General features: G+C 53.0%; 1 protein-coding gene across 1 annotated transcript; it reads right to left on the bottom strand.

Moving 5' to 3' along the window:
• Nucleotides 1-5458: 5458 nt before the first annotated feature.
• On the bottom strand, nucleotides 5459-19519 carry LOC125335995. The gene is made up of 21 exons (XM_048324066.1): nucleotides 19442-19519; nucleotides 15033-15153; nucleotides 13805-13895; nucleotides 11868-11947; nucleotides 11568-11690; nucleotides 11346-11425; nucleotides 11127-11247; nucleotides 10747-10836; nucleotides 10288-10392; nucleotides 9908-10073; nucleotides 9364-9458; nucleotides 8774-8923; nucleotides 8428-8582; nucleotides 7970-8105; nucleotides 7758-7892; nucleotides 7375-7551; nucleotides 6994-7149; nucleotides 6423-6524; nucleotides 6031-6133; nucleotides 5686-5745; nucleotides 5459-5608 (listed from the first exon to the last, which is right to left on the bottom strand). Exons 2-21 carry the CDS (start codon nucleotides 15063-15065, stop codon nucleotides 5472-5474), a joined length of 2295 nt encoding a protein of 764 aa, XP_048180023.1. The 5' UTR covers nucleotides 15066-15153; nucleotides 19442-19519; the 3' UTR covers nucleotides 5459-5471.
• Between the last annotated feature and the right edge of the window lie 2782 nt (nucleotides 19520-22301).

Here is a 22301-nt window from a genome sequence, read left to right on the forward strand (position 1 = left end):
GCTCCAAGTGAAAAGCTAATGACCTGCAATACCCTGATACATGTTTTGTTCTACAAGTTAAGCCAGCTCACTGCCTTTCCAATGGGTATCCTTAGGCTTTCTGCCTCTGGCACAGCTTCAGTGAGCACTCTCAAAGGGACCAGAGCAGAGTTCCCCCAACACCCCCACAGGAGCCAGGAGAGCAGAGCTGCTGTCCCAGGGTTTAGATGTCCTTCTTTCTCCAACCAACCATTAAGCACAGTCACGGACACACAAAATCCAGCACTCTTCTCCAGCTGCAAACACTGAATTTCCCCACCCCTTTTCCCTCTTCCAGCCTCACACCCTGGGATCTATAGCTTTAGGAGCATTTTAGTCTGTGGGTTTTATGGTCAGAACCAGCTTGGTGGAACAAACCACCACAATCTCTAAAAGATTCACCTGGTACCCTGAGGGTCCCACCAAGAAGACATAAGTTGCAGTCACTTTGGAGAAAATACTACTACTGAAGGAAGTACAACAGCAACAGAATAAAACCCAAGGAACTTCAAAAGATCCTACAGATTTTTTTTTTTTTCTGCTCTAAGTTCTTTCTCAGAAAAGAAGAAGAGTTTATGTAAGAGATCATTTTGGTATCACTTTCATTATACTTTGCCCTCACTGGTCTGCTCTATGCCACTCTCAACAAGCCTTTGCAATAAAAACAAATAAAACAGAATCATGGAAAGGGACAAAGAGCCTCTTTCCTAAGTGAGCATACGAGTGCAGTTTGCATCCACAGCTCCAACTAGCCCCTGCAGAGAGAGCAACCAGCAGGACATTGTGGTTGAGCTGAGAAATCTCTGCAAAAAATCCCAAGTCTAAAGCACACTTTGGCTTCCCACCACCTGCTCTGAAATAAATTTTCCACAGCAACCAATAGAAAACATTGCTAACATTTTCATTTCTCCTGCAGTACATTAAGTAGAATGAAGTTTTTCACTGGTTTAACTTCTCTGTTTTAAAACCACTGTCCTTAGGTACTAATGCTTTATGTTTGGATTCTGTTTTGTTTCATTCTGAACCCAAGGTTCCACCAGGTTGGATTGTTCATGAGTCAGGTTGCACCTGGGGAAATGAACAGTCAGCTCCAGCTTGGGTGGCAGCTTCTCCTCGGAAAGGAGGAAAGCTGCAAGGATTTCTCCTGCAACCCTTCTGACAAATTCTCCCTTATTTGCAAACATGACAGGATGGCACTTGCAGAAAAGAACATATTAGCAAGACATGCTAAGGAGCTAGGAGGGGGGAAAAAAAAGGTTAATGGATATGGAAAAAATTAGTCAGGAATTACATAAACAGGAAAATGCTGTTAATCCATTTATTCTATTATTTCTGTGGTCACTCACACTTGAGGAAGCTGTTGTGTTTCTGCATTCACACAGTGTGAGTTCACACAGAGCTCTCTGGAGGTTGCCAGGCTGGGCTACAGATGTGGTGGTATAACTTAGTTACAAAGCACCAGTAACGCACGTTCCTCCTTACGGAGAACGCGTGCAGCACAATAATCATTTCCCTCCTGCCACAGACATTTCAGTGCCTGCTTCTCAAAGTCTACTTAAAAACTAGAAAGCAAGAATTTTTAAGAGAACAGACTGGCTGGAAGACAGGGCCCTCTAAAGAAGAAGGCAGTGTGAGTACCTCAAAAGCTGTTTGTGTCCAAGGAAGCCTTCATGTCTCTTCCCTTCCCTTCTCCAAGTGCCTGCACAGCCTTTCCAAATCCCAGTTTATTCAGCTCCTCTTCCAGACAGAAATGCAGAAGCCACTAGGATCTCAGAGAAAAAGACAATTTACTTGGCTCCTCCCATCCTTAAAGCACCCACATATCACACACAACTGGATGTTCACTTTCTCTTCTGGAGCACAAGTCAGCAGTGCCACAGAACAATGCAAACAAGGCAAGTTCCTGCACATGGAAAAACCAATCACACTCCCAAAAATGTGAGGAACGAGACAACTCTCAGAAAAATTAAAATAATTTATTAAAAACAAAAAAATTGAAAAATTACAGAAATTAGAAAAATATAAAAATTTGGGATCCTAGTGGCACAGGAGGTATGCCCCAGGAGCACAGGGATTAGAGATCTTCAGGCTTAGACAGCACTGGACCTTTGGGGGAAGAATTTGCAGTGCTGGGCTGACTTTTACCTAATCCAAAAGCCAAGGAAAAATTATTAAAAGCTCCTTAATAGGAGTAAGGCTTTAACACCCAGCACCAGCAACCACTACATCTAATCTGCAGTGATCTCACCTCGGCCTTGCAGCTTTGCAGCTGGAATGTTGAATTTTTCTTATCGCAGTGGAGAGGGGGGAGAGCCGAGCCGCTCCGGCTGCCCACGGCAAGGCAGTGGGGGGGGTTCCACGTCTGGAACAGGTCCATGGCTCCAGGATGGCCGTGGCCCGGCCTGGCCTGGCCCAAGCAGGGCCTGGCTGGGCCCGCTGGCCCCCACACGGGGCCTGCAGCCACCTGTCCCAGCGCCAGAAACGAGAGAGAGCTTGGGGGGGAGTTTGCCTATTCTTAAATGTGGATCACAGAGGTGGTCACAACTTTAAGTGGCTTAGAGAATTGTCCATATTCAAACTGGCCAGCTGATAGGTTCTATCAGTTCCCAGAGGAAACTGTAAGCATCCCTTGGCAAGGACGTCCCTTCCGGGACTATGCTTGCTAACCTATGACACACTTAAAAAAACCCATCTTGAATTGTTCTAGTGAAAATATTCAGGAAAATAAACCTGTCCAGCATGAGAGCTTTATGTAAGTTGTTCAGTTCTTGTTGCAGAGGATGGTGGACGAGGCTCAACTTTATCAAAAATGTCATTAAAATGAAAAACCCTTTTGCAGGCAAACAGAGGAGAATGACAAAGTTCACTGATCAGGCCACTGCTGTGACCCAAAGGCAAATGCAGCATGACCTCAGCCTCCTCAGCGTTAGCAGTGCCCACAGCAGTCAGCCCCCCTTCCTGAGGGGGATCCCACCCCCTCGGGATCCTCCAGCCTCCTCCTGGTTGTCCCTGGGCCTGGGAGGCATCTCTGCTCGCTGGGGCTGGCCCCAAACGCAGCACCAAGGCACAGATCCCAACAGAAAGACACGGCACAGGGCACTGAAAGGAGTAAAATCAAGGCAATCTATTTTTTAAAATGATATGTATATATATACAGATATGAATCAATTCTTTGAGCTGGTGGAAGTCCTTAGCAGCTCAACTCGAACAAAACCAATTTCCAGAGCAGGCAATAGCTGCTCAGGACAGGGATTGTCCTCCCTTTGCTTTACACCTGCAGCAGCAGCTTTCCTGGGCAAGCACAGGAGGGAACAAGCAGATAAACCCTCAGCTACTGATTTGAGTTTGGCCCAGCGATTGGGATAGAAGCAGCCCTTTGCTGGCCTGCCACTCCTGCCACTCCTTGCAGAACAGGACTGGGATTTTGCACGCTCTCCTGGAGCAGTCTGGCATAAAAAACTCCTGTGCCAGTCCCAGCACCAGCCACTTGATGGCCGTCCTGCTCTGCAAGAGAGGGACACCGGGGACAGAGCAGGGACCTGCCAGGGACCCCCGAGCTCACCAGCCGGGAGCTGAGGGCTCCCCCGACACCCCCGAGCAGCTGCCCCACGGTGCTGTCCCTCACCCGGGTGTTACAAACGAGAGGGCTTGCGATCACTTAAAAAATCACTGGTGAGGGTATGAGCAAAAGTCAGATTTAATATTGAGCGACAAAGCACCACAAGTTCGTTGGCAAGATTCACTCTACCACTTACAGGACAGCTGAGGCACAGCAAGGGAAAACAATCAGCAAGAAGATACAGAGGAGATGAAGGTCTGGAAAGCTGGAGATTCCCCATCCAAGAAAAAGGTGATAAAAGGACAAAAGAATGTGGAGCAAAGTAGCATGAAGAGTGAGAAAACCAGTAGAGGCTAGAATACTGATTAATTAAGTGAATGATGTGACTTAGAATCAATGAGCATTAATTTCTTTGTTGGCTAAAAATGTGTGAGTAAGTGGAAAAGTTCTGTATTGGCGTCAGCATGGAGGCCAGAATTTGTCAGCCACCCCTGTGGGCCAAAAATTAAGCAATGCCTTACTTTCTAACACTCAAAAGACAGTGTTAGAGGGAGTCTTGATCCCGACCATTGCAGAGGTTTTCGGGAACAGCAGCACTGGTGAAAAGACGCCCAAAGCCGGCAGCCCGCACACGCTCTGCTTCCTCCCGCAGGTGCCCCGGCTGCCCATCCCTTCTCGCTGTACAAACCCTCTGCTGTTTTTCCCAGCGCCTGGGGATGGCATCACCTCCTCATTGCTCGCGATGTGTGGTGAGGAGCTGGAGGCTTTCCCCGGCGCATGTGCATGAGGCTTGTTTTGGTGGAAATCGGGAGATGGCCCATTTAAAACAGAGCGCTTCAGTCATTTCCAGCTCCAAGCCCCTGGCACTTCCCAGGGAGCTCTGGGATCCTCTGAGGTCCCCTCAGGGCTGAATTCCCTCATGATTCCATACCTAGCGGGGCTGCCAGGGATCCTTTGGGGCCCCACAGCTGTACTCCAGCTCTCCGCGGGGCATTTTGGAATAGAGGCAATGGAATTTGGCGTCTGTCAATGACACGGTGGGGCCCTGCAGATACAATTCAAGGCCCACGGGGACATTTTGGGGTATCAGGGATGCAATCTGAGGCCCTCTGCACAAAATCTGGGGCCCTGGGCCTGCAATTTTAGGGCCAAGTGGGGCATTTTGGGACGGCAGGGATGTGAGGAGGAAGCATCCCACTGCCTGAAGGACAGACTGAGAAGGACACAGTCTGCTCAGTACACTCAGGGCACTACACATCTGAAGGATACCATGGGCTCGGATGTGGTTTTCCATCTTTATTAATTAATCTACACAAAACTACAGCTCTGCTGGGCTCACCGGCACCAGCAGCTAAAGAAAACGATAACTCTGCTGGGCTCACCGGCACCAGCAGTAAAAGAAAACTACAACTCTGCTGGGCTCACCGGCACCAGCAGCTACAGAAAACTACAGCTCTGCTGGGCTCACCGGCACCAGCAGCAAAAGAAAACTTCAGCTCTGCTGGGCTCACCGGCACCAGCAGCTACAGAAAACTACAACTCTGCTGGGCTCACCGGCACCAGCAGCTACAGAAAACTACAGCTCTGCTGGGCTCACCGGCACCAGCAGCTACAGAAAACTACAGCTCTGCTGGGCTCACCGGCACCAGCAGCTACAGAAAACTACAACTCTGCTGGGCTCACCGGCACCAGCAGCTACAGAAAACTACAAATCTGCTGGGCTCACCGGCACCAGCAGTAAAAGAAAACTTCAGCTCTGCTGGGCTCACCGGCACCAGCAGCAACAGAAAACTACAGCTCTGCTGGGCTCACCGGCACCAGCAGCAACAGAAAACTACAACTCTGCTGGGCTCACCGGCACCAGCAGCTACAGAAAACTACAAATCTGCTGGGCTCACCGGCACCAGCAGCACAGCATTTGGAGAATGACCGATGATCTTCGCCGCACCCTTGGAGCTCTTAGGATCGAGCCAGCGTGGGCTGCCATGGAACTGATCGAGATGTCCCTGTCCGTCTCCAAGGGCTGAAGGGCTGTGACCAAAAGAAACAGAGGCAAGATGAAGCCACGTGTGGGCAGAGCCCCTGCGGGTTCCCCGCAGAGCACTCACCACTGAGGACGTCAGTCTGAGTCTCCAAATCCTGGTCCCTCATGTGTGTCGTGGCGCTCCCTGGGAAGAGAGCTCTGTCATTCCCTGCTCCTGCTGTGCTCCCAGCAGTGTGAGCCCCGGCCCTGCTGCCCTCCCATTCTGCAGGGCTGACCCAGGGGCCGCCAGCAGCCAAAGGGAGTGGGGCTGAGCAAGGCGGTCACCAAGCCCAGCTTGTGGCAAGGGGCAGAGGGAGGCTGAGGCTCGGCATGGGGTGGTTGGGGTTGCCACAGGGTTGCCCCTTGCTGCCAGTGCAGTGGCAAGGAAGTGGCCAGGCTGGCCCAAAAGGGGCCAGGGGCTGTGACTCACTGATGAACCTGACGGCCGCCAGGCGCACGGAGGACTGAGAGTCCCTCAGGTAGGGCAGGCTCTGATGCATGTACTCTTCAGCCCTGCTGCTCCTCCTCAGCAGCTGCAGGGAGCACCAGCAATGTCTCCAGGCTTGTCACAGAGTCCCCCAGCTGGCTGGAGCAGTCCCTCCTGCCAGCACCCCTCCCTGCTGAGCCCTCCCTCTTGCTGGGTACAGGGAAGGGAGAGGGGCCTCGACAGGAGCCTCTGGGGCTCTGTTCTCGAGGACAGGAACAAGGTCCTCCAGGTCCTGCCCGGCCCTGCGAGCAGCACTCCGTACAGGCTCTGTTCCCCTGACAGACATAGGGCAGGGACAGCCCTCACCCAGCCTGGGCCCTGTGGCTTGTCCTTACCAAGCATTCTCCAAGCTCCCACATCCGCTCTCTCTGCAGCAGGTGCTTGAGCTGCTTCCATTTGAGAAGCTCTGCAGCAGCAAAAAGGGCTTCCCTGGAGGCCTGCAGGACAGCATTATCTCAGACGTGGCACCAGGGCCTGGGCAAAGAGACCTCTTGGCTCTACTCCTGCCGTGATTCTGCCCCTAGGAAGCTGTGACTTGTCCTAGCCCAAGTGTCTTGAGTTCTCTTGGGGACAGCCCTGCGTGACTGACTGAGGCTTGAAGCCCTGGCCTCTGATACTTGTAGGAAAGCTGAGAAACCTCTGGGCTTCTGGGAGCACATATGTTCGGGCCTCGGGTGCTGCCTCAGTGGCCACAGGCTGCTGCAGAGCCCTGCTGCAGCAGGCAGGGCAGGTGTTGAAAATGGCTGAGCCACCTTGTCCACCCCTGCTTGTACAGTTCTGCAGGGACCCTACCCAGGGGCTGCACTGGGGAAGCCCTGCCTGCTGCCAGCAGCCCTTGCCCCAGGCCCTGGGATCCCTGGGAGGTGGCAGTCCCCCCATACCAGTGCTCAGCCTCAAAATCCAAACCTTAGCCACGCTGGGGATATGGTCATTCAGACGGAAGAGAAGAGGGACCAGAGCACTCTGAATGTTCCTCCTCATCTTCTTCTCATCCCTACTCAACACAGCCTTCAGCAGGTCTCTGAAGAGCAACAGGGAGAGCTCTCGCAGCTGGCTGCACTCCTGGTAGGAAGGAGGAAAAGTGAGCTTTGGAACAGCAGCTCCCTGCCCGTGGCTGCGGTGAGGGCGATGCTCCAGGGTCACATTCCAGAGCAGGCAGGAGCAGCGTTTGGCTGCAAAGCCCAGAATCCGTTCCAGGAGAGCTGAGCCTGCTCTGAGCACTGCTTGCAGGGCAGGGCTGCAGGGCAGGGCCCGGCTGCAGGGCTCAGCCTCCCACATCAGCCTCACCGAGTCAAAGAGCGGCAGCACCTTCCCCACCAGCATCATGGCGATGGAGCTGGCCTTTGCCTTTTTCAGCTGACCCAGGATATTTCGGAAGACCACAATGATCTTCAGCTTTTCATCTTCACTGCCAGCTTCCAGTATCTTCATCATGCTTGGCAGGAAGGCGTCAACTTTTTTTGCCTTTAGGAAGAAGAGAATTTCCATTTTCTGAAAAGGTTTTGTCTGGACACCTCCCAGGGCAGCCACCCCAGGCCCCACCACAGCAGGGAGGGTCTTTGAAGCAGTCACCCCCACATCCTGACTCCCAGCCCAGGCCAAGCCACTGCCCTGCACTCAGCCCCAGGCCCTGGCTGCTGACGTGGCTGCCCCAACATCACCCTGCTCACCATCTCAGCTCTCTCTGACAGCTCAGCGAGGACTTCCAGCAACACGAAGGCCATCAGCACATCGACATGCTCCTGATCGCTCCAGACGTTGGGCTCGTCACCCAACTCCTCCACGTCAATCTGCCCCGAGGACGACTGCAGGAACAAACAGAGCCATGAGGCGCTGGCAGAGGGCTCACGGCAAGGGATCAGGGCCTTTCCTGGCAACTCACGGCTCTGCGAGAGGCGCAGGTGCCTTCTCTGCGAGGGTTGCACCACTGGTTGCGGAGCAAGGTAGCCAATTCCGTTAGGACCTTGTCCAAGATCTCAGGCATGGAGGACAGAGTGTCGCACAGTTCCTGCACAGTGCTGGAAGCCAGGGGCTGCCTCAGCCACAGCGCCGTGGCCAGGACCAGCCCCACAGAACAGAGCCCATGCTGGGGGTCTCCAGGGGCCCTGCCGGGGAAGCCTGACAGGGTTGAGGGGGAGTTCTGGGAGCACCAAGCTGGCTCTGGACTGGCTTGGCTGGCTTTGGCTGCTGCAGGCCCAGCCAGAGAGCTGGAAAGGTTTGTGGGATGGAGAGCCTGGCTCCCTGAGAAGTCCTGCAGCATTCCTTGGATCTGGCACACACAAAGTCTTGGGGTCCCACTCCCCACATGGAGCAAGCCCTTCAGATTGTCAGGGCCAGTACCTGTCTCCTTGAAAAGCCATCTCACACAGGCTGATGAGCACTGCTGAGCCATACTCGTTGGTCATCAGGAGAAACAGTGACTCCACTTTCTTACAGCCTGACTCCGTGGTGATGCATGGCAGGGTTTCAAGGATGCAGCTCACTATCTTGGGCACCTGGAGAGGAAACAGGTGAGCATGGCACTGCCACTGGAGTGCAGCCATGTCCTCAGCTGCCCTTCCCGTTCCTCTCTGCCACCTTCAGGTGGTTTCAGGTGCCCAAGTCACCTGGATTTGTGAGGAAGGGATGGAGGGAGGAACAAGGCCTGACAGGGCTGAAGATGGCAGTCCAGCCCCCGGGCACTTACATCCATCAGCCAGGAGTCTGGGTCTCTCATGGCCACATCCAGCATGCTGCTGGGCACCTCCTTGTCAAGGATGCTGTCATCTCTCAACGCCCCAATGGCCTCGAGGATGACGTCTGTCCTCTCGCTAGAGCGGAGATATCTTCCAAAGGCCTACGGCAGGAAGGAAGGAAGGAAGGCATGCCACTGAGTGCCCTGGTGGTGCTGCTTGGCTGGGCAGAGGTTCCTGGCAGTGCTGGCAGCACATCCCTCAGGAAAGCTGACAGCAGTGCCTGCAGTCCCTGGGTGGGAGAGGGTGAGGAGAAAGGGCCCTCCACATCGGGGAGGAGGGCTCATGGGCATGGCGTGCTGGCCCTACAGAGAACCAGGCTCTTGCTGGCGGCCAGGAGGGCTGGAGCTGCTGCTGGGGCTGGAGCTGCTGCCAGGACACCAGAGTGCAGCCCGTGTGTTGTCCCTGCTCAGGGATGGCAGGAACCTTCTTGCCAGGGCAGTGAGGCCCCACCGGCCCCACTGGCTCTGGGTCCCTTTGCTCACACAAATGCCCTGCTGATGCCACAGACAAGAGACCCGCAAAGCAGAGGGGGGCTCTTTACCTGGGTACAGTCCTTGGTGCTCAGGGAACACAAGGAGGAGGTGGTCACACCTTCCCAAACGAGCTGGTCTGACCTGTCAATTGGCCTTGACTTGTCTAAACAGCAGGGAAAGCACAGAAAAGTCACTAAGGTCATCAAACCCCCCTGAGATCTGCTTGCAGGACAGCGGGACAGAATCAGGCAAGATTTCTGGAGGGCATCAGCAATAGCTTCCTGCTACAGGCAAGAGGGAGCAGCCATGCTGCTGGATCTGCTCTTCTCTAACGGGCAAGGCTTGGCTTTGGCACCTGGCAGTCAATTGCAGCTTTGGCTGTGGGGGCCACAAGGCAGTGGGGTTCAAGGGCCTGAAAGGAAGGGGAGGAAGGGGAGCAGTAACAAACAGATCCGGGATTTGAGGCGAGCACTCAGCTTCTGCAGCAGAGTGACAGCTGGGATGCTACAGGAAGCAGCTGGGAGGGGCAAAGCAGGTCAGGCAGCAGATCTGTCAAGAGAGCTCTGTGTGCACAGGTGTGAAGGCCACAGCTGCTCTTGCTTTTTTACTTACAGAGGAATTCAGCGAGGGAAAAAAGAGCATGGAAGGCTGTATAGCTTGTATGTTCACTGGAACATCGGAAAAGAATGAGACGTGCCAGCAGCTTTCCCACGATTGGGATTGAGATGTCTTCAGGGCAGACACGTCCAGAACTGTCTCTTCCAAAGTTGACAGAGGCCTGGATGAGGGAGGCATGAGAAGAAGGGCTAAGAGAAGGAAGTTAGTGCCGAAGACTTGTACCCAAGAGTGTGCCCAGGGCTGGATTCCCGGTGAATCTGAGCTTTGCAGGGCTCTATGGCCCCATCTCTTGGAGCAACCAGCTGGGCAGCAGCCCTGGCATGGAGAGTGGCAGGGAGGGGAGATGGCCTGGCTGGAGGGCGCCTGGTCCTTACCTTCAGAATGGAATAGTTGGACATCAAATAAGTAAGGACACCGATCCTCCCCAGAGCCCTCTCCTGCACAACTTCTCTCTCAGACTTGGTGAAGTCCAGCAGCATCTGGGATGAGAGAAGCTGCTGGTGAGCACCAGAAGCAAACACAGCTCTGCTCCTGGGCCAGACTTGTATCATCCCTCGAGGCTTCCTCCGACCTCACACAAAGTCTGCAGAGGGCTGCCTATCCCTGGGGTCCCTCAGAGGCCTGGACAAAGCTCCCAGGACAACCTTTTGGCCAAGAAGGTGCCACCCTCTGCAGCCACTGTGCCTCCGAGGAGCCTGGTGCCAGCCCCTGCTTCCTCACAGGAGCTGAGCATCCTCCCCACACCACGCCCTGCCTGCTCAGCACTGGACTGGGCAACTCCTCCCCTCCAGGGTGAGGAACGCCCTGGGACCCCCACTCGGCCTGTGCCAGACCTCAAAGATGTCCTGCAGCTCCTGGCTGACACTGGAGACAGGAAAGCTGAGCACCAGTGTCCTCAGCATTGTGTCCATGGCCTTCAGGGTCTGCAAAGACGACAGAGAGCAGTGCCTGTGATTCTGCTCTTCTTTCCCCCACGCCCAGGACACTGATCTGAACTCTCAGTGCCTGAGGAGGAAACCTGAACTGCTCAGGAGAGACACAGCGATACACAAACTGCTGGGGACACAGCCACGCCCATGGGAAGGGGACAGAAGGGTGGGCAAGCAACAGCAAGACCTCACCCTGCCTCAGATCTCTGGTCATGGGGCAGCACAGGGTGACCAGGGAGCTGCCCAGAAGGACTGGACACTGCTGGAGCTCAGCCAGCACTTACCTTGATGTAGAGGGAAGCGCCTGAGCGTGGCATTTCCCTTTCTGGGGGAAGCCAGAAGACACTTGAGAAACATGCAGAGAGGAGGCTCTTGGTTTTGCCCTCCAGCACATTCTCCACCAAGCTGCAAGGACACAGGAGAGCCAGTTGGACACTGGTGCTGGGAGCAGCCCCTCGAGGCCTCGTGCACGAGGCCTCGGAGCTCTGGGGCAGGGGGCCCACCTTAATTCATCGATGGTAATCATGGCGAGATACCGGACCCGTAAGGACACATGGTCCCTTGGCTCCTTTTCCAGGATGTCCTGCAGAACACAACCAGGATGGGACCTGGCAGCTGCCAGCACCCAGTGCCTCCAGTCCCTGCCCCACCCAAGTGCTGTCCACACAGGGTCCCAGTGCCAGGGGTGCTTGTCCCCATCCCCAGAACACCAGGTGTCCCCTCACCTTGATGTTGTCCACCACTTCGCACGTTTGGCAGAATAAATCCAGGCCCTGGGTCAAGCCACGTTTCAAGGCGGTTTTGCACAGCACGTAGACACTCTTCAGAAATGTGAACTTGTGGGTGTCCTGGCAGCCAGGGGACAGAGACACAAATGGGGAGTGTGGGAGGGTGGACACAGCCAGCAGCACCAGAGCACTGCCCTGTGGGAAAAGCAGCTCTGCCCAGGCAGCAGCCCTCCACAGCCCAGCAAAGCCCCTGCCAGCAAACGCCAGCACAGCCACTGTCCAACTGGCCCCAATTACCTTGTCAAGGCTGCTGACAAAGGCCATGATGAAATCCACAGCTTCCTCTGCTTCTTCATATACAGGCAACCAGCTGGAATCTGCCAGAGGGCAAGAGCAGGGAGGGCTGCAGAGGCTCTGGCCACAGGAGAGAGCCAAGGAGACCTACCCTCCACCCAGCCCCATGCCCACCCCCCTGGCACGGCCTTTGTCCTGTGCAGCTCGTGGCTGGAGGCAACCAGCAGAGGAGCTGCTCTGCTGGAGCTGGGAAGGCCTCAGTGCCCTGGGCTGATGGGCAGGAAAGGTCCAGAGCCCCACTGCCCCTCACTGCCCACACCCTGGAGCCCCTCTGCTGGTTTTTCTTGGCAGAGGCTGTGCTGGGGCTGGCCTCCAGCCCTGAGCTGCCCTGGCATTCAGGCGACATCGTGCCTGTCCCCCAGGACTGTTGTTGTCATCGTGCCAGGAAAACGTGATCCTGGCCCCGTGCAGGGTGTGCTGGTGGGCCCCAGCCCTGCCCAGCCCCACGGGGCCCCTCGCTCACCAATCTGCAGTGGCTGCATCGTGGTCGTGTCGTAGAAGGACAAAGGCTGGAGGTATAAAGAGCTGCTCTCCTCGGAAGAGCTGTCCTCCTCCCAGGCCTTCCTGGGGAAGGCGGGGGGTCTCTTCTCCATCCTTTAGGATACACAATATGGGGGATGCTGGGGTGGGTGTTGGGGTGGTGGTGTGGCAATCTTTGGTAAAACACTTCAGCCCCACAGTGATGCCTTAGATTTTAACTTTGATAGTTTTCAAATCCTGCACTGCCCAGTGGGTAACTCGGAGTTTCTTGTAGCCTGTTAATTTCTGCTCGCTCATGCCAGCCAGACATAACAAGGCCTCTCCAGGCCTGCTCTTCAAGGACACTCAGACTGTCCTAGGCCCAAAATGTATAAACCAAAAGCCTCTGAGAGGGGGGCAAGCTGAGGGGAAATTACATCATCAACCTGAAGCTTTAATTGGAGAATTAACCCTGACATGCAAATGAACCAAACCTATAAAAGTGTGAAGAACTCGTGACCTGTTGTCCATCTTGGGGTCCATCTGGGCAGTGGCCTCTGGCTCCCCAGGGGTACCTTTGAAGGCCTTTCAAATAAACACCTACCTTTATTCCCTTACTCCTGTCTAGTCTCTGTTTCTAGGTGGCCTCTCAAGGCACCAACAGGGCTACCAGGGGTGATGGGGCAAGACAGGCTGCACTCAGGGGCTCCTTGTCAGCTCCAAGCTCCTGCCTGTCACCATCCACCGTGGGCAACAGGCACGCTGACCACGCACGCTGCAGTGGGCTGTCACAGAGGGCCCCACTGTGACACAGCACCTGCCTCTAGCAACGGGTTCCAGGGCTTGTTGACACGGAACCTGTCCCTAGCAACGGGTCCCAGTGACCCACCACCCCGGCAGGGAAGGGCAGGCTGTCGCCCAGGGCACAGGCCTGGCATAGCCTTGGCCACCTGGCTGCTTTCAGGGTGCCTCCAGACCTCCCTGTGCCCTCCCATCCCCTCAGGACATCCCTGGTGCCCTCCCATGCACCCCAGAGCCCCGTGTTCAGACACTCCCATGTGCCTTCAGGACATCCCTTTCCTTCCAGGATACTGCAGAGCCTGACCTCTCTGGGGGGGTGTAGGAGTGCAGATGGGAGCGTGGCAACCTGGGAGCGTGGCAACCACCATGATAATGCTGTGGTCCTCATCATGCTGGGAGCTCTTGTCCTCTGGTCCAGCCCAGCTGAGCAGCCTGAGCTGGTGCAGGTGCTGCGGGGACCGGGGGCAAACTGGGACCTCTAGAGCACATCAAAAGGTGCACTGGGGTGCTGAAGGGGAAACTGGCCCCACTTTAGCCCCTGGTCCCTGCAGCACTCCTCCATCAGCCTCCTTGCACCCTTAGGAGCCCTTCCTTGGCCCTGATTTTACACAAAAGCTCACCGTTTGCCCTTTCTGGGGCCTGCAGAGGCCGCTCAGGCACAGTCCGACCACGGGACTCCTCCATCTGCCCTGTAGGTGTCTTCAGATCGCTCTGGGTCACAGAATCACAGAAACATTAAGTTTGGAAAAGACCCCCAAGATCATCAAGTCCAACCTTTGACCAATCACCACCTTGTCAATTAAACCAGAGCACTGAGTGCCACATCCAGTCGTTTCTTGAGTGCCTCCAGGAATGGGGACTCCCTTCCAAAGCCTGAAAACTGTTTCCATTAAGAAATTCTTCCTAATGATTACAGACAAACGTCTCCTGAGGCCTTCAGTGCACCCCTGCCCCCCTGCAGAAATGCCCCTGGATGGAGGGCTTGCAATGCTGGACTCTACAAAAACACTTTATTCCCCCCAGCAATCTCCCAGAGCTGTTGGTTATGTCCCAGAGCCTTCTCAGGATCCCTCCTGTCCCCTCCTGAGGCACTCCCAGTGATGGAGGCACTCTGTCTGTCCTAGCTGGGACTCCTGAAGCTGCTCTCTAACCCCTCAGTGCAGAGGCTGGTGGAGCCCTCAAACTCTGAGTTGGCCATGAAGGCACCTCAGAGCTGCAGCCTGTGCTGGTGGGCAGGGATGGGGAGATGGTCTGCCTGGAGGGACCTGCTCCTTACCTCCAGAGTTGAATAATTGGATGGCAAAAGGGTCAGGACACCAATCCTGCCCACAGCCCTCTCCCACACAACTCTCTCAGCTCTGGTGAAGTCCAGCAGCATCTGGGGTGAGAGAAGGTGCTGGTGAGCACTGGAGCAGACACTCTCCAGGGTGAGGAACGCCCTGGGACCCCCACTCGGCCTGTGCCAGACCTCAAAGATGTCCTGCAGCTCCTGGCTGACACTGGAGACAGGAAAGCTGAGCACCAGTGTCCTCAGCATTGTGTCCATGGCCTTCAGGGTCTGCAAAGACGACAGAGAGCAGTGCCTGTGATTCTGCTCTTCTTTCCCCCACGCCCAGGACACTGATCTGAACTCTCAGTGCCTGAGGAGGAAACCTGAACTGCTCAGGAGAGACACAGCGATACACAAACTGCTGGGGACACAGCCACGCCCATGGGAAGGGGACAGAAGGGTGGGCAAGCAACAGCAAGACCTCACCCTGCCTCAGATCTCTGGTCATGGGGCAGCACAGGGTGACCAGGGAGCTGCCCAGAAGGACTGGACACTGCTGGAGCTCAGCCAGCACTTACCTTGATGTAGAGGGAAGCGCCTGAGCGTGGCATTTCCCTTTCTGGGGGAAGCCAGAAGACACTTGAGAAACACGCAGAGAGGAGGCTCTTGGTTTTGCCCTCCAGCACATTCTCCACCAAGCTGCAAGGACACAGGAGAGCCAGTTGGACACTGGTGCTGGGAGCAGCCCCTCGAGGCCTCGTGCAGGGGACCCACAAGGGATGAGCAGATTCCCCCCCAGAACACCGGGTGTCTCCTCACCTTGATTTTTTTTCTGGGTGGCAGAATAAATCCAGGCCCTGGCATAAGCCACGATTCCAAGTGGTTCTGCACAGGGAGGGGACCAGGAGAGTTTTCTGGCTGCTCTGGGCTGGGGTCCCCAAGGCTGCAGGAGCAGCCAAGCCAGCTCATGGGGCAGCTGGAGGGCAGAAGGAAACAGACCCCCCTTGGGCACCACAGCTGCTCTCAGCCCCCTTGTCAGGGACAAGGACATCTGCCCCTGGAGGGACCTTTTCTCATGCAAATGTGGTTACATATTGAAAAAAAATTGGGAGAGAAAACCACCTTTTGCTCTCAGCCCTTCTCAATCCCATTGCTTCTGGAGAGGTTTGGATATTTGTTAGTAATGACCTCAAGTGCATCATCCACTGCTGCTCCATTACAAGGCCCGATTGGGCTGTAGGGCTGATTTACTCAGGGGGACATTGGGCAGCAGAACCTTTGGTACCTCTACGTGAGAGCATTGAAACTACAGGCAGTAATTCAGGGGTCAGAAAAACCACAGCTCACTTTAGGGCCTCGACCCAGACATGGGGGGGTACATACAGGAGAAAGTTTTACTGCTACCACTCATAACAGCAGCTTTACTAAACCCCTAAAAAACAATTACTGTTGGAGTTGAAAAATAATGAAGTAGGTAAATCATTTACAGGGAGGGGGAGAGGGCCTGTTTAAAACCCTATCAACTGTGACTGCTCTGAAGCAGCCCCCAGAGCCTGCAGCAGTCTTCAGTTAGGTGCACATTATTTAATTGGTTTCAAGTGATTTTCTGGACTGCTAATCACCATGATGTAATTAAAAACCGGGGCAGCATGTTGCTAATGCCATAGCACATCAGAGATGTTAAACTCCTGAGAGTTCCTGGAATAGGGATGGCTGCTCCCCTTGCCTGGAGTGTTTTGAAACAACCAGACAGGAGATGTCTGCAGGTGACTGAAGCAGAGGCAGGCAGGCAAGTGGCCACCAGTAGCTGCTGAGGAGTCAAGGTGAAATATCCATACACATTTTAAAAAACATCCACTGCTCATGAAAATACAGATTTTGAAAAGCCATGACTTTTGGAAGGAACACAAGTTCTCCTTCTTACAGACATAGGCTGTCTCACTAAAAAAAAGGTGAAAAAAGGAAAAATGAAGTTTTGCTTCACAGTTGGAGTTGTTTAACTCCTCATTAAATGGTTTGTGGTCTCCATGATCCTCATGAGGTGATGAATCTTTCTCATGCTTCTCAGGACCAGCTGAGAGCAGCTGAATAAAGCCCAGCCATGCTTTCACCCTCGTGTGTACAGGGTAGTGGTGGGAGAAAAGGGGACTAAAAAAAAAAGGGCCAGTAACTCAGTGTGAAGAAGGGATAGAGACTGCAAGCTCTGATGGATGCTGGAGAGCACCTCTTCCCTGGAAAGGCACCATTGGATCAGCTTCGTCTGCTTAAAGACTTTCTGCAACACGATCCTGAAAGCACAACAGTTCATCTCATGGCTTTCTGCTGCACAGCTCATTTTCCACAAAGCTCCAGCTAACTGGGCTGCAGCCCATCCATGAAGGAGTTTCAGGTTTTTTGGTTCGTTTAACTTTCCTTTTTACCCCAGTGTTGATACAGCTGAACCTCAGCAGCACGGCTAGGGCAGGTTTCTTGCAGAACCACAGATGTGGCAGGTGTATCTAACACTGGTGTCAGGGGCTAACACAGAGCACTCACCCAGCCAAAGCTGCTCTGCCACTTCTCACAGCCAGTGTGAGAAGATCAAGGGGCAACTCAAACATTTCCTCACCCACTGGCTACAGCAGAGGTTCACAGGAATGCAATCACTTGGCAGCATGGGAGGCAGGAAGAATATTTCCACAGGAAACAGCAATTTTAGAACAGGAGCCTACTCCCAAATTGACGGGCTCCAGGGAGGAATTGCCACCTCTGCTGATCACCAGAACCATCCCCTTGTATCTCCACGGGCTCTGTTCTCCAGCAAGGACAGTGGGGGCATCTGGCTCATGGGACTCACCTCCATCTCAGACATCCTGCAAAGGACAGGGCAAAGCTCTCCAGCTCCTTCAGAGTTTGGTTGTGCTGCTTATTCCCCCTGTCCCCATCCAGTGCCCTGCAGAGATGCCAGTAGGACAGGCCAGGACACACAGGCAGACCCTAAAAGCAGATCAGCTGCAAGAAGTAGGAGAATAAGGGAACAAACAGGAGGAGCTGGAGTTCCTTCAGCAAACACCAGCCACTCACACCCAGCTTTCCCCCAGGGCAGACCTGACTCACAAACCAGCCCACCTGAGATCACTGGCAGGAGAAAGAGGATTTGAGAGGAAAACTGTAGAGCCTTAACAAGGTCCTTTGGTTTTGTTTGCAAAAGGATCTATTTGAGGAGACATCACTACCTGAAACTTTCAGCCTCTTCCCATGGCATTGTAACAAACACAAGACAATAAATAATTCCAGTGTTTGCCAAGACAAGAAGAAAATTCAATCTCCAAAGCAATGGCATCACTTCCAGCAGCTCCAAGTGAAAAGCTAATGACCTGCAATACCCTGATACATGTTTTGTTCTACAAGTTAAGCCAGCTCACTGCCTTTCCAATGGGTATCCTTAGGCTTTCTGCCTCTGGCACAGCTTCAGTGAGCACTCTCAAAGGGACCAGAGCAGAGTTCCCCCAACACCCCCACAGGAGCCAGGAGAGCAGAGCTGCTGTCCCAGGGTTTAGATGTCCTTCTTTCTCCAACCAACCATTAAGCACAGTCACGGACACACAAAATCCAGCACTCTTCTCCAGCTGTAAACACTATTTCCCCACCCCTTTTCCCTCTTCCAGCCTCACACCCTGGGATCTATAGCTTTAGGAGCATTTTAGTCTGTGGGTTTTATGGTCAGAACCAGCTTGGTGGAACAAACCACCACAATCTCTAAAAGATTCACCTGGTACCCTGAGGGTCCCACCAAGAAGACATAAGTTGCAGTCACTTTGGAGAAAATACTACTACTGAAGGAAGTACAACAGCAACAGAATAAAACCCAAGGAACTTCAAAAGATCCTACAGATTTTTTTTTTTTTCTGCTCTAAGTTCTTTCCCAGAAAAGAAGAAGAGTTTATGTAAGAGATCATTTTGGTATCACTTTCATTATACTTTGCCCTCACTGGTCTGCTCTATGCCACTCTCAACAAGCCTTTGCAATAAAAACAAATAAAACAGAATCATGGAAAGGGACAAAGAGCCTCTTTCCTAAGTGAGCATACGAGTGCAGTTTGCATCCACAGCTCCAACTAGCCCCTGCAGAGAGAGCAACCAGCAGGACATTGTGGTTGAGCTGAGAAATCTCTGCAAAAAATCCCAAGTCTAAAGCACACTTTGGCTTCCCACCACCTGCTCTGAAATAAATTTTCCATAGCAACCAATAGAAAACATTGCTAACATTTTCATTTCTCCTGCAGTACATTAAGTAGAATGAAGTTTTTCACTGGTTTAACTTCTCTGTTTTAAAACCACTGTCCGTAGGTACTAATGCTTTATGTTTGGATTCTGTTTTGTTTCATTCTGAACCCAAGGTTCCACCAGGTTGGATTGTTCATGAGTCAGGTTGGACCTGGGGAAATGCACAGTCAGCTCCAGCTTGGGTGGCAGCTTCTCCTCGGAAAGGAGGAAAGCTGCAAGGATTTCTCCTGCAACCCTTCTGACAAATTCTCCCTTATTTGCAAACATGACAGGATGGCACTTGCAGAAAAGAACATATTAGCAAGACATGCTAAGGAGCTAGGAGGGGGGAAAAAAAAGGTTAATGGATATGGAAAAAATTAGTCAGGAATTATATAAACAGGAAAATGCTGTTAATCCATTTATTCTATTATTTCTGTGGTCACTCACACTTGAGGGAGCTGTTGTGTTTCTGCATTCACACAGTGTGAGTTCACACAGAGCTCTCTGGAGGTTGCCAGGCTGGGCTACAGATGTGGTGGTATAACTTAGTTACAAAGCACCAGTAACGCACGTTCCTCCTTACGGAGAACGCGTGCAGCACAATAATCATTTCCCTCCTGCCACAGACATTTCAGTGCCTGCTTCTCAAAGTCTACTTAAAAACTAGAAAGCAAGAATTTTTAAGAGAACAGACTGGCTGGAAGACAGGGCCCTCTAAAGAAGAAGGCAGTGTGAGTACCTCAAAAGCTGTTTGTGTCCAAGGAAGCCTTCATGTCTCTTCCCTTCCCTTCTCCAAGTGCCTGCACAGCCTTTCCAAATCCCAGTTTATTCAGCTCCTCTTCCAGACAGAAATGCAGAAGCCACTAGGATCTCAGAGAAAAAGACAATTTACTTGGCTCCTCCCATCCTTAAAGCACCCACATATCACACACAAGTGGATGTTCACTTTCTCTTCTGGAGCACAAGTCAGCAGTGCCACAGAACAATGCAAACAAGGCAAGTTCCTGCACATGGAAAAACCAATCACACTCCCAAAAATGTGAGGAACGAGACAACTCTCAGAAAAATTAAAATAATTTATTAAAAACAAAAAAATTGAAAAATTACAAAAATTAGAAAAATATAAAAATTTGGGATCCTAGTGGCACAGGAGGTATGCCCCAGGAGCACAGGGATTAGAGATCTTCAGGCTTAGACAGCACTGGACCTTTGGGGGAAGAATTTGCAGTGCTGGGCTGACTTTTACCTAATCCAAAAGCCAAGGAAAAATTATTAAAAGCTCCTTAATAGGAGTAAGGCTTTAACACCCAGCACCAGCAACCACTACATCTAATCTGCAGTGATCTCACCTCGGCCTTGCAGCTTTGCAGCTGGAATGTTGAATTTTTCTTATCGCAGTGGAGAGGGGGGAGAGCCGAGCCGCTCCGGCTGCCCACGGCAAGGCAGTGGGGGGGGTTCCACGTCTGGAACAGGTCCATGGCTCCAGGATGGCCGTGGCCCGGCCCGGCCTGGCCCAAGCAGGGCCTGGCTGGGCCCGCTGGCCCCCACACGGGGCCCGCAGCCACCTGTCCCAGCGCCAGAAACGAGAGAGAGCTTGGGGGGGAGTTTGCCTATTCTTAAATGTGGATCACAGAGGTGGTCACAACTTTAAGTGGCTTAGAGAATTGTCCATATTCAAACTGGCCAGCTGATAGGTTCTATCAGTTCCCAGAGGAAACTGTAAGCATCCCTTGGCAAGGACGTCCCTTCCGGGACTATGCTTGCTAACCTATGACACACTTAAAAAAACCCATCTTGAATTGTTCTAGTGAAAATATTCAGGAAAATAAACCTGTCCAGCATGAGAGCTTTATGTAAGTTGTTCAGTTCTTGTTGCAGAGGATGGTGGACGAGGCTCAACTTTATCAAAAATGTCATTAAAATGAAAAACCCTTTTGCAGGCAAACAGAGGAGAATGACAAAGTTCACTGATCAGGCCACTGCTGTGACCCAAAGGCAAATGCAGCATGACCTCAGCCTCCTCAGCGTTAGCAGTGCCCACAGCAGTCAGCCCCCCTTCCTGAGGGGGATCCCACCCCCTCGGGATCCTCCAGCCTCCTCCTGGTTGTCCCTGGGCCTGGGAGGCATCTCTGCTCGCTGGGGCTGGCCCCAAACGCAGCACCAAGGCACAGATCCCAACAGAAAGACACGGCACAGGGCACTGAAAGGAGTAAAATCAAGGCAATCTATTCTTTAAAATGATATGTATATATATACAGATATGAATCAATTCTTTGAGCTGGTGGAAGTCCTTAGCAGCTCAACTCGAACAAAACCAATTTCCAGAGCAGGCAATAGCTGCTCAGGACAGGGATTGTCCTCCCTTTGCTTTACACCTGCAGCAGCAGCTTTCCTGGGCAAGCACAGGAGGGAACAAGCAGATAAACCCTCAGCTACTGATTTGAGTTTGGCCCAGCGATTGGGATAGAAGCAGCCCTTTGCTGGCCTGCCACTCCTGCCACTCCTTGCAGAACAGGACTGGGATTTTGCACGCTCTCCTGGAGCAGTCTGGCATAAAAAACTCCTGTGCCAGTCCCAGCACCAGCCACTTGATGGCCGTCCTGCTCTGCAAGAGAGGGACACCGGGGACAGAGCAGGGACCTGCCAGGGACCCCCGAGCTCACCAGCCGGGAGCTGAGGGCTCCCCCGACACCCCCGAGCAGCTGCCCCACGGTGCTGTCCCTCACCCGGGTGTTACAAACGAGAGGGCTTGCGATCACTTAAAAAATCACTGGTGAGGGTATGAGCAAAAGTCAGATTTAATATTGAGCGACAAAGCACCACAAGTTCGTTGGCAAGATTCACTCTACCACTTACAGGACAGCTGAGGCACAGCAAGGGAAAACAATCAGCAAGAAGATACAGAGGAGATGAAGGTCTGGAAAGCTGGAGATTCCCCATCCAAGAAAAAGGTGATAAAAGGACAAAAGAATGTGGAGCAAAGTAGCATGAAGAGTGAGAAAACCAGTAGAGGCTAGAATACTGATTAATTAAGTGAATGATGTGACTTAGAATCAATGAGCATTAATTTCTTTGTTGGCTAAAAATGTGTGAGTAAGTGGAAAAGTTCTGTATTGGCGTCAGCATGGAGGCCAGAATTTGTCAGCCACCCCTGTGGGCCAAAAATTAAGCAATGCCTTACTTTCTAACACTCAAAAGACAGTGTTAGAGGGAGTCTTGATCCCGACCATTGCAGAGGTTTTCGGGAACAGCAGCACTGGTGAAAAGACGCCCAAAGCCGGCAGCCCGCACACGCTCTGCTTCCTCCCGCAGGTGCCCCGGCTGCCCATCCCTTCTCGCTGTACAAACCCTCTGCTGTTTTTCCCAGCGCCTGGGGATGGCATCACCTCCTCATTGCTCGCGATGTGTGGTGAGGAGCTGGAGGCTTTCCCCGGCGCGTGTGCATGAGGCTTGTTTTGGTGGAAATCGGGAGATGGCCCATTTAAAACAGAGCGCTTCAGTCATTTCCAGCTCCAAGCCCCTGGCACTTCCCAGGGAGCTCTGGGATCCTCTGAGGTCCCCTCAGGGCTGAATTCCCTCATGATTCCATACCTAGCGGG

This window comes from Corvus hawaiiensis, chromosome 19 (assembly GCF_020740725.1).
Source record: "Corvus hawaiiensis isolate bCorHaw1 chromosome 19, bCorHaw1.pri.cur, whole genome shotgun sequence".
In the NCBI taxonomy this organism is placed as follows: Eukaryota; Metazoa; Chordata; class Aves; order Passeriformes; family Corvidae; genus Corvus; species Corvus hawaiiensis.